The sequence below is a fragment of the Oncorhynchus nerka genome, linkage group LG17 (genome assembly GCF_034236695.1).
Source record: "Oncorhynchus nerka isolate Pitt River linkage group LG17, Oner_Uvic_2.0, whole genome shotgun sequence".
NCBI lineage: Eukaryota > Metazoa > Chordata > Actinopteri > Salmoniformes > Salmonidae > Oncorhynchus > Oncorhynchus nerka.
In genome coordinates, this window is record NC_088412.1 from 817,862 (window position 1) to 831,748 (window position 13,887).

General features: G+C 44.0%; 1 protein-coding gene across 1 annotated transcript in view; it reads left to right on the forward strand.

Annotated features, from left to right (window-relative positions):
* The window catches only part of tbc1d2b (TBC1 domain family, member 2B), a 148,292-nt gene that overhangs the window by 65,247 nt on the left and 69,158 nt on the right, over nucleotides 1–13,887 (forward strand). The window contains exon 5 of the mRNA XM_065002814.1: nucleotides 2,147–2,418. Within this exon, the coding sequence (XP_064858886.1) occupies nucleotides 2,147–2,418 (272 nt within the window). The remainder of the gene's footprint in view (nucleotides 1–2,146; nucleotides 2,419–13,887) is intronic.

The window sequence follows — 13,887 nt, forward strand, 5'->3', positions numbered from 1 at the left end:
TATTCAGCTGGTCTATAGAGATAATACACACAACTCTACCTAACATTATTCAGCTGGTCTATAGAGATAATACACACAACTCCTAACATTATTCAGCTGGTCTATATAATAATACCTAACATTATTCAGCTGGTCTGTAGAGATAATACACACAACTCCACCTAACATTATTCAGCTGGTCTATAGAGATAATACACACAACTCTACCTAACATTATTCAGCTGGTCTATAGAGATAATACACACAACTCTACCTAACATTATTCAGCTGGTCTGTAGAGATAATACACACAACTCTACCTAACATTATTCAGCTGGTCTGTAGAGATAATACACACAACTCTACCTAACATTATTCAGCTGGTCTATAGAGATAATACACACAACTCCACCTAACATTATTCAGCTGGTCTGTAGAGATAATACACACAACTCTACCTAACATTATTCAGCTGGTCTGTAGAGATAATACACACAACTCTACCTAACATTATTCAGCTGGTCTATAGAGATAATACACACAACTCCACCTAACATTATTCAGCTGGTCTATAGAGATAATACACACAACTCTACCTAACATTATTCAGCTGGTCTGTAGAGATAATACACACAACTCTACCTAACATTATTCAGCTGGTCTATATAATAATACACACAACTCTACCTAACATTATTCAGCTGGTCTGTATAATAATACACACAACTCTACCTAACATTATTCAGCTGGTCCACCTAACATTATTCAGCTGGTCTATAATACACACAACTCTACCTAACATTATTCAGCTGGTCTGTAGAGATAATACACACAACTCTACCTAACATTATTCAGCTGGTCTGTAGAGATAATACACACAACTCTACCTAACATTATTCAGCTGGTCTATATAATAATACACACAACTCTACCTAACATTATTCAGCTGGTCTGTAGAGATAATACACACAACTCTACCTAACATTATTCAGCTGGTCTATAGAGATAATACACACAACTCTACCTAACATTATTCAGCTGGTCTATATAATAATACACACAACTCTACCTAACATTATTCAGCTGGTCTGTAGAGATAATACACACAACTCTACCTAACATTATTCAGCTGGTCTATATAATAATACACACAACTCTACCTAACATTATTCAGCTGGTCTGTAGAGATAATACACACAACTCTACCTAACATTATTCAGCTGGTCTGTAGAGATAATACACACAACTCTACCTAACATTATTCAGCTGGTCTGTAGAGATAATACACACAACTCTACCTAACATTATTCAGCTGGTCTGTAAAGATAATGGCCAAGTCAATAAAAATAGCAGCACAACATTGCTTAAACTCAAGGGCAATGGTGACATCATTGAGGACCATTAAGGTTGCAGTGACACATCCATAACCTGAGTGGAAACCAGATTGCGTACCAGAGAGAATACTATAGACATCAAGAAAGCCAGTCAGTTGATTATTGACACGTTTTTCCAACACTTTTGATAAACAGACTCCTCAGAAAGGAGAGACAGGTTAAACAGGTCAGAGATAGGCTTGGTGATGATAGGGGCAGCATCCTTAAAGAAGAAAGGGTCTAAACCATCTGACCCAAAATGTTTTGGGGTCAAGTTTAAGGAGCTCCTTTAGCACCTCAGACTCAGTGACCGCCTGCAGGGAGAAACTTTGTAGCAGGGCAGGGGAAAAGAGGGAGGAGCATCGGGGATAGTTGCATTAGAAGGGGTGGGAGATGAGGAAATGTTGAACGGGCAAGGAGGCATGGCTGAGTCAAATAGGAATCCTGACTTAATGAAGTGGTGATTAAAGAACTCAGCCATGTGCTCCTTGTCAGTAACAACCACATCATCAACATTAAGGGACATGGGCATCTGTGAGGAGGAGGGTTTATTCTCCTGGTCTTTAACTGTTTTCCAGAACTTCTTGAGGTTAGACCCCCTCTCCCACAGAGCGAGAACGGCTCCTTAAAGTAATTACCTTTGACCTTCCGGATAGCCTGAGTGCACTAAGTTTAAACTAACTCTAAATCTAAATTTTTGTAAAAACATGCTGAAAAATGCAGGAAGACTGCAGTCACTGTATCTGAAGGCACTGTATCTATAGTAATCCCTCCCTCTGACATCTCACCCCCAGACTCCATTGGTTCTCCATTCACATTTGACTTCGGGCGGAGCAGCAGTTCCTCGTTGCGGCCCAAGCGGCCCACTCTGCGGGACATAATGGGTTCAGGGAGGTTAGGACGCAGCACAGAGAGCTCTTCCCCCTCTTCTCAGACCACGCCCCCAGTGGAGTGTAACGGCAGCAGGACCAATGATCTGCAGCTCCGCCTCCAGAGCCAGGAACAGGAACTGACACGCCTCCACGAGGAGAACAACAACCTGACTGAGGAGTTAACCTCCCAGAAGGTAAGGTCATAGAGAAACACGCACACAGACGCGTGCACATTTATTTGTAAAAATCTGATTCCACTGCTTGTGTCAGTTACTTGATGTGAAATAGAGTTCCATGTAGTCATGGCTGTATGTAGTACCGTGTGCCTCCCATAGTCTGTTCTGGACTTAGGGACTGTGAAGAGACCTCTGGCGGCATGTCAGGTGGGGTATGCATGGGTGTCCGAGCTGTGTGCCAGTAGTTCAGACAGACAGCTCGGTGCATTCAACATGTCAATACCTTTCATAAATAAAAGAACTGATAAGTCAACCTCTCCTCCACATTCAGCTAGGAGAGATTGACATGCATATTATTAAAAGATGGCGTAGCAGTCGGATTGCCTTGTCCCGTGTAAATATCGTTTTCCTATTTTTTGTTGTATATATTCTTGATATATTTTAATCTCACTTTCCATCTACGGACTGAATATACTCTCCTGCAACCAGCCTCACCCAATGTGGTACGGATCTGCTATTTTAATACTTTAGATCCGGAACCCCCATCAGAAGCTAACTAGCTAGCTAGAAGTCAGTTAGCCCCTGCTAGCGGTCTTCACCGATAACTCGTACACCAGCCAGCCTCAGCTCGGTCAATACCTGCCAGTCTGCACAGCACGATATCAACCCAGAGCATTTCGGACTGCTTTTTTCTCTATCACATCTCCGGATTCCTACAGCAAGCTCTGAACCTTTACACCGGATCATCACAGCTAGCTAGCTGCAATCCGAGTGGCTACTCCTGGCTAACGTCTCTGTCCCAAAGCAAGCACCAGTTAGCCATGAGCTAGCCTCGAGCTAGGCCCATCTCCTGGCTAGCCGAAGAGGTCCACCAGCCAATTTTTGGGCAACAATACCTCTTTTGCCAATTGTCCTGGACCCTTTACTGCCAACACGGAGCCCCGCCGGTCCGTCACGACTGGTCATCGTCACTCAATGCCTAGGTTTACCTCTACTGTATTCACATCCTACCATACCCTTGTCTCTACATTATGCCTTGAATCTATTATTCCGCGCCCAGAAATCTGCTCCTTTCACTCTCTGTTTCGAACGCACTAGACGACCAGTTCCTATAGCCTTTAGCCGTACCCTTATCCTACTTCTCCTCTCTTCCTCTGGTGATGTAGAGGTTAAGCCAGGCCCTGCAGACCCCAGCACCATCCCCAATCCCCAGGCGTTCTCATTTGTTGACTTCTGTAACTGTAAAATCCTTGGTTTCATGCATGGTAATATTATAAGCCTCCTTACTAAGTTTGTTTTACTCACTGCTTTAGCACACTCCGTCAACCCGGATTTCCTAGCTGTTTCTGAATCCTGGCTTAGGAAAGCCACCAAAAATCCTGAAATTTCCATCCCCAACTACAACATTTTACGACAAGATAGAACTGCCAAAGAGGGCGGAGTTGCAATCTACTGCAGAGATAGCCTGCAGATTTCTGTCATACTATCCAGGTCTGTGCCCAAACAATTGTAGCTTTTAAAAATACACCTTTCCAGAAACAAGTCTATAATTCGAGCTTCTCAACGTTGCCGCTTGTTATAGACCCCCTCGACTCCCCAGCAGTGCCCTAGACAACATATGTGTATTGATTGCCCCCCATCTATCTTCAGAGTTCGTACTGTTAGGGTGACCTAAACTGGGATGTGCTTAACACCCCGGCCATCCTACAATCTAGGCTAGATGCCCTCAATCTCACACAAATTATCAAGGAACCTACCAGGTACAACCCTAAATCAGTAAACATAGGCACCCTCTTAGATATCATCCTGGATCTCAGTTATCATTGCCTCATTGCCTGCATCCGTAATGGGTCCGCGGTGAAACGACCACCCCTCATCACTGTAAAATGCTCCCTAAAACACTTCAGCAAGCAGGCCTTTCTAATCGATCTGGCCCAGGTATCCTAGAAGGATATTGACCTCATTCCGCCTGGTTGCTCTTTAAAAGTGCTTTTCTCACCATCTAAAACACGCATGCTCCATTAAAAAAATGTAGAACTAAGAACAGATATAGCCCTTGGTTCACCTCAGTCCTGACTGCCCTTGACCAGCACAACAACCTCCTGTTGCGTTCTGCATTAGCATCGAATAGCCCCCGCTTTTCAGGGAAGTCAGGAACCAATATACACAGTCAGTTAGGAAAGCAAAGGCTAGCTTTTTCAAACAGAAATTTGCACCCTGTAGCACTAATTACAAAAGTTTTGGGACACTGTAAAGTCCATGGAGAATAAGAGAACCTCCTCCCAGCTGCCCACTGCACTGAGGATAGGAAACACGGTCACCACAGATATATCCAATTTTAATTTATATATATATTCAATAAGTGTTTTTCTATGGCTGGCCAAGCTTTCTACCTGGCTACCCCTACCCTGGCCAACAGCTCTGCACACCCTGCAGAAACTTTCCCAAGCCTCCCCCGCTTCCCTTCAGCCAACTCCAGACAGCTGATGTTCTGAAAGAGCTGCAAAATTTGGATCCCTACAAATCAGCTGGGCTAGACAATCTGGACCCTAAAATTATCTGCCGAAATTGTTGCAACGCGTATTACTAGCCTGTTCAACCTCTCTTTCGTATTGTCTGAGACCCTGAAAGATTGGAAAGCTGCCACGGTCATCCCCCTCTTCAAAGGGGGATACGACACCATTCTGTATACATATGGCCCTTCTTTGGACACTGTGTTAACAAACCTCCAAACGAGCTTCAATGCCATACAACTCTCCTTCCGTGGCCTCCAACTGCTTTTAAATGCTAGTAAAACTAAATGCATGCTCTTCAACCGACTGCTGCCCTTATCCGCCCGCCCCACTAGCATCACTACTCTGGACGGTTCTGACTTAGAATATGTGGACGACTACAAATACCTAGGTGTCTGGTTAGACTGTAAACTCTCCTTCCAGACTCACATTAAACATCTCCAATCCAATATTAATCTAGAATCAGCTTCCTATTTTGCAACAAAGCATCCTTCACTCATGCTGCTGTTGTGTCTTTACTATCATTAACTGAAGACTGATAGTTTTTCTCAAAGATTCTCTGTAATTAGTTACTGCGCGATCAACTGATTAATCACGTAACTAATTAACTAGGAAGTCGGGGCACCAAGGAAAAATATTCAGATTACAAAGTTATAATTTCCTAAAATAATTTTTCAGATATTTTATCTGATCAATTAGTCTTCGAATTAATGAATTATTTACTTTACCTCACGTTAGTCTCATTCCAAACGTCGTAAATTGTTGGTTATCTGCACGAACCCAGTCTTTACGATGAGTCATCCATGCATCAATTGTCTTAAATAATGTATTTATTACTAACTAAGTAATTCACAGAAATGCATAAACAAACAAACAAGGTAAATGTGGTTACATGAAATGATAGGAGAATGTGCCCCTAGTGGGCTGAACCGGGATGGCAGCTTGTTAGACAAAGGGGCAATGGTGGGTCGACTAAGAAGTCACTACAGAGTGATAATTATAACAATTGAAATGCTAATCCTTTACACATGAACGCTCACTCATTCGGGAACAATTGCAATCAGTATATATATATACGCTCAGTGTGTCTTGATCGCTGGTGAAAAGTTTGTTTATTTTGTAGAATTGTCCGTCTCTCTCCCTCTCTCTCTCGGTTGTGGTTAGAGGGGATTGTTCAGAGTGACATTCGTTATAGAATAGCTGTTTCGGTGGTTGTCGTTCTTCGCGTTCAATGATACCGAATTCCTAGCTGCAGACTAGTAATTAATATCAAAGACTTGTTCTTATTCTGTCGGTATCGATAGTCTAAGAGGTTAACCACGTATGGTTAAAAGAGTCAGCAATGGTCTACAATGATGTAAACCTCATATCTGGGGCTATTATATAAACAGCGTTATGGTAATGTGGCCACACCGTCTCCCATGAGCTTCCCCAAGTTGTGACAAACGGACCAGTTCGTAGCTGGATTCTTCACCGATTTTTATACTTTCTCCGGAACATGAAATTTGTTCGTACCTCAAGTTCTGTGAGGTGGAAGGAATTCCTTTGTTCTCCATGAAAACCTACTCTCTCCATACTGTGTGTCCATGAGGAGATTCTCAGGATTTTACGACGTGTCTCTGACCACAGCAACCTAGTTCAAGGAGGAAAGGGGGGTGCAGGGAGAGGGGGATGGGCTTGCTATACCCAAAGAGGCCAACGTCATGACACTGCCAAACATACCCTCGTAAAACTGACTATCCTACCGATCCTTGACTTTGGCGATGTCATCTACAAAATAGCCTCCAACGCTCTTCGACAACTGGATATAGTCTATCACAGTGCCATCCGTTTTGTCACCAAAGCCCCAAACACTACCCACCACTGCAGCCTGTATGCTCTTGTTGGCTGGCCCTCGCTACATATTCGTCGCCAAACCCACTGGCTCCAGGTCATCTATAAGTCTTTGCTAGGTTAAGCCCACCCTTATCTCAGCTCACTGGTCACCATAGCAACATCCAGTAATAGCACGTGCTCCAGCAGGTATATTTCACTGGTCATCCCCAAACCAACACTTCCTTTGGCCACATTTCCTTCCAGTTCTGTGCTGCCAATGACTGGAACGAATTGCAAAAATCACTGAAGCTGGAGACTCATATCTCCCTCTCTAACTTTAAGCACCAGCTGTCAGAGCAGTTTACTGATCACTGCACCTGTACACAGCCAATCTGTAAATAACCCACCCAACTACCTCATCCCCATATTGTTATTGATCTTCTTGCTCCTTTGCACCCCAGAATCTCTACTTGCACATCATCATCTGCAGATCTATCACTCCAGTGTTCATGCTAAATTGTAATTATTTCCCCTCTATGGCCTATTTATTGCCTTACCTCCCTACTCTTCTACATTTGCACACACTGTACATTGATGTTTCAATTGTGTTGTTGACTGTACGTTTGTTTGTTTAACTTTGTTGTTTGTGTCGCGCTGCTATGTTTTATCTTGGCCAGGTCGAAGTTGTAAGTGAAAACTTGTTCTCAACTGGCCTACCTGGTTAAATAAAGGTGAAATTTAAAATATATATAAAAAATATATATATATTAGCTCTCTCCCAGTAGTAACTAACTCAATAGGGTAGCAGCATGCCCAGTAGTAACTAACTATTAGAGTAGCAGCATGCCCAGTAGTAAATAACTCATTAGGGTAGCAGCATGCCCAGTAGTAAATAACTCATTAGGGTAGCAGCATGCCCAGTAGTAAATAACTCATTAGGGTAGCAGCATGCCCAGTAGTAACTAACTCATTAGGGTAGCAGATAGCAGCATGCCCAGTAGTAAATAACTCATTAGGGTAGCAGATAGCAGCATGCCCAGTAGTAACTAACTCATTAGAAGCAGCTAACTCATTAGGTAGCAGCATGCCCAGTAGTAACTAACTCATTAGGGTAGCAGCATGCCCAGTAGTAACTAACTCATTAGAGTAGCAGCATGCCCAGTAGTAACTAACTCATTAGGGTAACAGGTAGCAGCGTGCCCAGTAGTAACTAACTATTAGGGTAGCAGCATGCCCAGTAGTAACTAACTCATTAGAGTAGCAGGTAGCAGCATGCCCGGTAGTAACTAACTCATTAGGGTAGCAGGTAGCAGCGTGCCCAGTAGTAACTAACTCATTAGGGTAGCAGCATGCCCAGTAGTAACTAACTCATTAGAGTAGCAGCATGCCCAGTAGTAACTAACTCATTAGAGTAGCAGGTAGCAGCGTGCCCAGTAGTAAATAACTCATTAGGGTAGCAGGTAGCAGCATGCCCAGTAGTAACTAACTCATTAGGGTAACAGCATGCCCAGTAATAACTAACTCATTAGAGTAGCAGCATGCCCAGTAGTAACTAACTCATTAGGGTAGCAGATAGCAGCATGCCCAGTAATAACTAACTCATTAGAGTAGCAGCATGCCCAGTAGTAACTAACTCATTAGGATAGCAGCATGCCCAGTAATAACTAACTCATTAGAGTAGCAGGTAGCAGCATGCCCGGTAGTAACTAACTCATTAGGGTAGCAGGTAGCAGCGTGCCCAGTAGTAACTAACTCATTAGGGTAGCAGCATACCCAGTAGTAACTAACTCATTAGAGTAGCAGGTAGCAGCGTGCCCAGTAATAACTAACTCATTAGAGTAGCAGCATGCCCAGTAGTAACTAACTCATTAGGATAGCAGCATGCCCAGTAATAACTAACTCATTAGAGTAGCAGGTAGCAGCATGCCCGGTAGTAACTAACTCATTAGGGTAGCAGGTAGCAGCGTGCCCAGTAGTAACTAACTCATCAGGGTAGCAGCATGCCCAGTAGTAAATAACTCATTAGAGTAGCAGCATGCCCAGTAATAACTAACTCATTAGGGTAGCAGATAGCAGCATGCCCAGTAATAACTAACTCATTAGAGTAGCAGCATGCCCAGTAGTAACTAACTCATTAGGATAGCAGCATGCCCAGTAATAACTAACTCATTAGAGTAGCAGCATGCCCAGTAATAACTAACTCATTAGAGTAGCAGCATGCCCAGTAATAACTAACTCATTAGAGTAGCAGCATGCCCAGTAATAACTAACTCATTAGAGTAGCAGGTAGCAGCATGCCCAGTAGTAAATAACTCATTAGGGTAGCAGCATGCCCAGTAGTAACTAACTCATTAGGGTAGCCGCATGCCCAGTAGTAACTAACTCATTAGGGTAACAGCATGCCCAGTAGTAACTAACTATTAGAGTAGCAGCATGCCCAGTAGTAAATAACTCATTAGGGTAGCAGCATGCCCAGTAGTAAATAACTCGTTAGGGTAGCAGCATGCCCAGTAGTAAATAACTCATTAGGGTAGCAGCATGCCCAGTAGTAAATAACTCGTTAGGGTAGCAGCATGCCCAGTAGTAAATAACTCATTAGGGTAGCAGATAGCAGCATGCCCAGTAGTAACTAACTCATTAGGGTAACAGGTAGCAGCGTGCCCAGTAGTAACTAACTCATTAGGGTAGCAGCATGCCCAGTAGTAACTAACTCATTAGGGTAGCAGCGTGCCCAGTAGTAACTAACTATTAGGGTAGCAGCATGCCCAGTAGTAACTAACTCATTAGAGTAGCAGGTAGCAGCATGCCCGGTAGTATCTAACTCATTAGGGTAGCAGGTAGCAGCGTGCCCAGTAGTAACTAACTCATTAGGGTAGCAGCATGCCCAGTAGTAACTAACTCATTAGGGTAGCAGCTTGCCCAGTAGTAACTAACTCATTAGGGTAGCAGCATGCCCAGTAGTAACTAACTCATTAGAGTAGCAGCATGCCCAGTAGTAACTAACTCATTAGAGTAGCAGGTAGCAGCATGCCCAGTAGTAAATAACTCATTAGGGTAACAGCATGCCCAGTAATAACTAACTCATTAGAGTAGCAGCATGCCCAGTAGTAACTAACTCATTAGGGTAGCAGATAGCAGCATGCCCAGTAATAACTAACTCATTAGAGTAGCAGCATGCCCAGTAGTAACTAACTCATTAGGGTAGCAGCATGCCCAGTAATAACTAACTCATTAGAGTAGCAGGTAGCAGCATGCCCAGTAGTAACTAACTCATTAGGGTAGCAGCATGCCCAGTAGTAAATAACTCATTAGGATAGCAGCATGCCCAGTAATAACTAACTCATTAGAGTAGCAGCATGCCCAGTAATAACTAACTCATTAGAGTAGCAGCATGCCCAGTAATAACTAACTCATTAGGGTAGCAGATAGCAGCATGCCCAGTAATAACTAACTCATTAGAGTAGCAGCATGCCCAGTAATAACTAACTCATTAGAGTAGCAGCATGCCCAGTAGTAACTAACTCATTAGGGTAGCAGCATGCCCAGTAGTAACTAACTCATTAGGATAGCAGCATGCCCAGTAATAACTAACTCATTAGAGTAGCAGCATGCCCAGTAATAACTAACTCATTAGAGTAGCAGGTAGCAGCATGCCCAGTAGTAACTAACTCATTAGGGTAGCAGCATGCCCAGTAGTAAATAACTCATTAGGGTAGCAGCATGCCCAGTAGTAACTAACTCATTAGGGTAGCAGCATGCCCAGTAGTAACTAACTCATTAGGGTAGCAGCATGCCCAGTAGTAAATAACTCATTAGGATAGCAGCATGCCCAGTAGTAACTAACTCATTAGAGTAGCAGCATGCCCAGTAATAACTAACTCATTAGAGTAGCAGGTAGCAGCGTACCCACAAGTAAATAACTCATTAGAGTAGCAGGTAGCAGCGTGCCCACAAGTAAATAACTCATTAGAGTAGCAGGTAGCAGCGTGCCCAGTAGTAACTAACTCATTAGGGTAGCAGCGTGCCCAGTAGTAACTAACTCATTAGGGTAGCAGCATGCCCAGTAGTAACTAACTCATTAGGGTAGCAGCATGCCCAGTAGTAACTAACTCATTAGGGTAGCAGCATGCCCAGTAGTAACTAACTCATTAGAGTAGCAGGTAGCAGCGTGCCCAGTAGTAAATAAATCCTTAGGGTAGCAGCATGCCAAGTAGTAACTAACTCATTAGAGTAGCAGGTAGCAGCGTGCCCAGTAGTAAATAACCTATTAGGGTAGCAGCGTGCCCAGTAGTAACTAACTCATTAGGGTAGCAGCGTGCCCAGTAGTAACTAACTCATTAGGGTAGCAGCGTGCCCAGTAGTAACTAACTCATTAGGGTAGCAGCATGCCCGGTAGTAACTAACTTATTAGGGTAGCAGGTAGCAGCATGTCCAGTAGTAACTAACTCATTAGGGTAGCTGCGTGCCCTGTAGTAACTAACTCATTAGGGTAGCTGCGTGCCCAGTAGTATCTAACTCATTAGGGTAGCAGGTAGCAGCATGTCTAGTAGTAACTAACTCATTAGGGTAGCTGCGTGCCCTGTAGTAACTAACTCATTAGGGTAGCTGCGTGCCCAGTAGTATCTAACTCATTAGGGTAGCAGGTAGCAGCATGCCAAGTAGTAACTAACTCATTAGAATAGCAGGTAGCAGCATGCCAAGTAGTAACTAACTCACTGGAGTGGCATGTAGCAGTATGCCCAGTAGTTACTGACTCATTAGGGTAGCAGCATGCCCAGGTGTAACTCATTAGGGTAGCAGCATGCCCGGTAGTAACTAACTTATTAGGGTAGCAGGTAGCAGCATGTCCAGTAGTAACTAACTCATTAGGGTAGCAGGTAGCAGCATGTCCAGTAGTAACTAACTCATTAGGGTAGCAGCATGCCCAGTAGTAACTAACTCATTAGAGTAGCAGCATGCCTAGTAGTAACTAACTCATTAGAGTAGCAGGTAGCAGCATGCCTAGTAGTAACTAACTCATTAGAGTAGCAGGTAGCAGCATGCCCAGTAGTAACTAACTCATTAGGGTAGCAGCATGCCCTGTAGTAACTAACTTATTAGGGTAGCAGCATGCCCTGTAGTAACTAACTTATTAGGGTAGCAGCATGCCCAGTAGTAACTAACTTATTAGAGTAGCAGGTAGCAGCATGCCCAGTAGAAACTAACTCACTGGAGTGGCAAGTTGCAGCATGCCCAGTAGTAACTAACTCATTAGGTTAGCAGCATGCCCAGTAGTAACTAACTCATTCGGGTAGCAGCATGCCCAGTAGTAACTAACTCATTAGGGTAGCAGCATGCCCAGTAGTAACTGACTCAGGAGGGTAGCAGCATGCCCAGTAGTAACTAACTCATTAGGGTAGCAGCATGCCCGGTAGTAACTAACTTATTAGGGTAGCAGGTAGCAGCATGCCCAGTAGTAACTAACTCATTCGGGTAGCAGCATGCCCAGTAGTAACTAACTTATTAGGGTAGCAGCATGCCCAGTAGTAACTAACTCATTAGGGTAGCAGCATGCCCACTAGTAAATAACTCATTAGAGTAGCAGGTAGCAGCATGCCCAGTAGTAACTAACTCATTGGGTTAGCAGCATGCCCGGTAGTAACTAACTCATTAGGGTAGCAGATAGCAGCATGCCCAGTAGTAACTAACTCATTAGGGTAGCAGCATGCCCAGTAGTAACTAACTCATTAGGGTAGCAGCATGCCCAGTAGTAACTAACTCATTAGGGTAGCAGATAGCAGCATGCCCAGTAGTAACTAACTCATTAGGGTAGCAGCATGCCCACTAGTAAATAACTCATTAGAGTAGCAGGTAGCAGCATGCCCAGTAGTAACTAACTCATTGGGTTAGCAGCATGCCCGGTAGTAACTAACTCATTAGGGTAGCAGATAGCAGCATGCCCAGTAGTAACTAACTCATTAGGGTAGCAGCATGCCCAGTAGTAACTAACTCATTAGGGTAGCAGCATGCCCAGTAGTAACTAACTCATTAGGGTAGCAGATAGCAGCATGCCCAGTAGTAACTAACTCAGGAGGGTAGCAGCATGCCCAGTAGTAACTAACTCATTAGGGTAGCAGCATGCCCGGTAGTAACTAACTTATTAGGGTAGCAGGTAGCAGCATGCCCAGTAGTAACTAACTCATTCGGGTAGCAGCATGCCCAGTAGTAACTAACTTATTAGGGTAGCAGCATGCCCAGTAGTAACTAACTCATTAGGGTAGCAGCATGCCCAGTAGTAACTAACTCATTGGGTTAGCAGCATGCCGGTAGTAACTAACTCATTAGGGTAGCAGATAGCAGCATGCCCAGTAGTAACTAACTCATTAGGGTAGCAGCATGCCCAGTAGTAACTAACTCATTAGGGTAGCAGCATGCCCAGTAGTAACTAACTCATTAGGGTAGCAGCATGCCCAGTAGTAACTAACTCATTAGGGTAGCAGATAGCAGCATGCCCAGTAGTAACTAACTCATTAGGGTAGCAGGTAGCAGCATGCCCAGTAGTAAATAACTCATTAGGGTAGCAGCATGCCCAGTAGTAACTAACTCATTAGGGTAGCAGCATGCCCAGTAGTAACTAACTCATTAGAGTAGCAGGTAGCAGCGTGCCCAGTAGTAACTAACTCATTAGGGTAGCAGATAGCAGCATGCCCAGTAGTAAATAACTCATTAGAGTAGCAGGTAGCAGCATGCCCAGTAGTAACTAACTCATTAGGGTAGCAGCATGCCCAGTAGTAACTAACTCATTAGGGTAGCAGCATGCCCAGTAGAAACTAACTCATTGGGGTAGCAGCATGCCCAGTAGTAACTGACTCAGGAGGGTAGCAGCATGCCCAGTAGTAACTAACTCATTAGGGTAGCAGCATGCCCAGTAGTAACTAACTCATTAGGGTAGCAGATAGCAGCATGCCCAGTAGTAACTAACTCATTAGGGTAGCAGGTAGCAGTGTGCCCAGTAGTAAATAACTCCTTAGGGTAGCAGCATGCCAAGTAGTAACTAACTCATTAGGGTAGCAGCATGCCCAGGAGTAACTAACTCATTAGGGTAGCAGCATGCCCAGGAGTAACTAACTCATTAGGGTAGCAGCATGCCCAGGAGTAACTAACTCATTAGGGTAGCAGC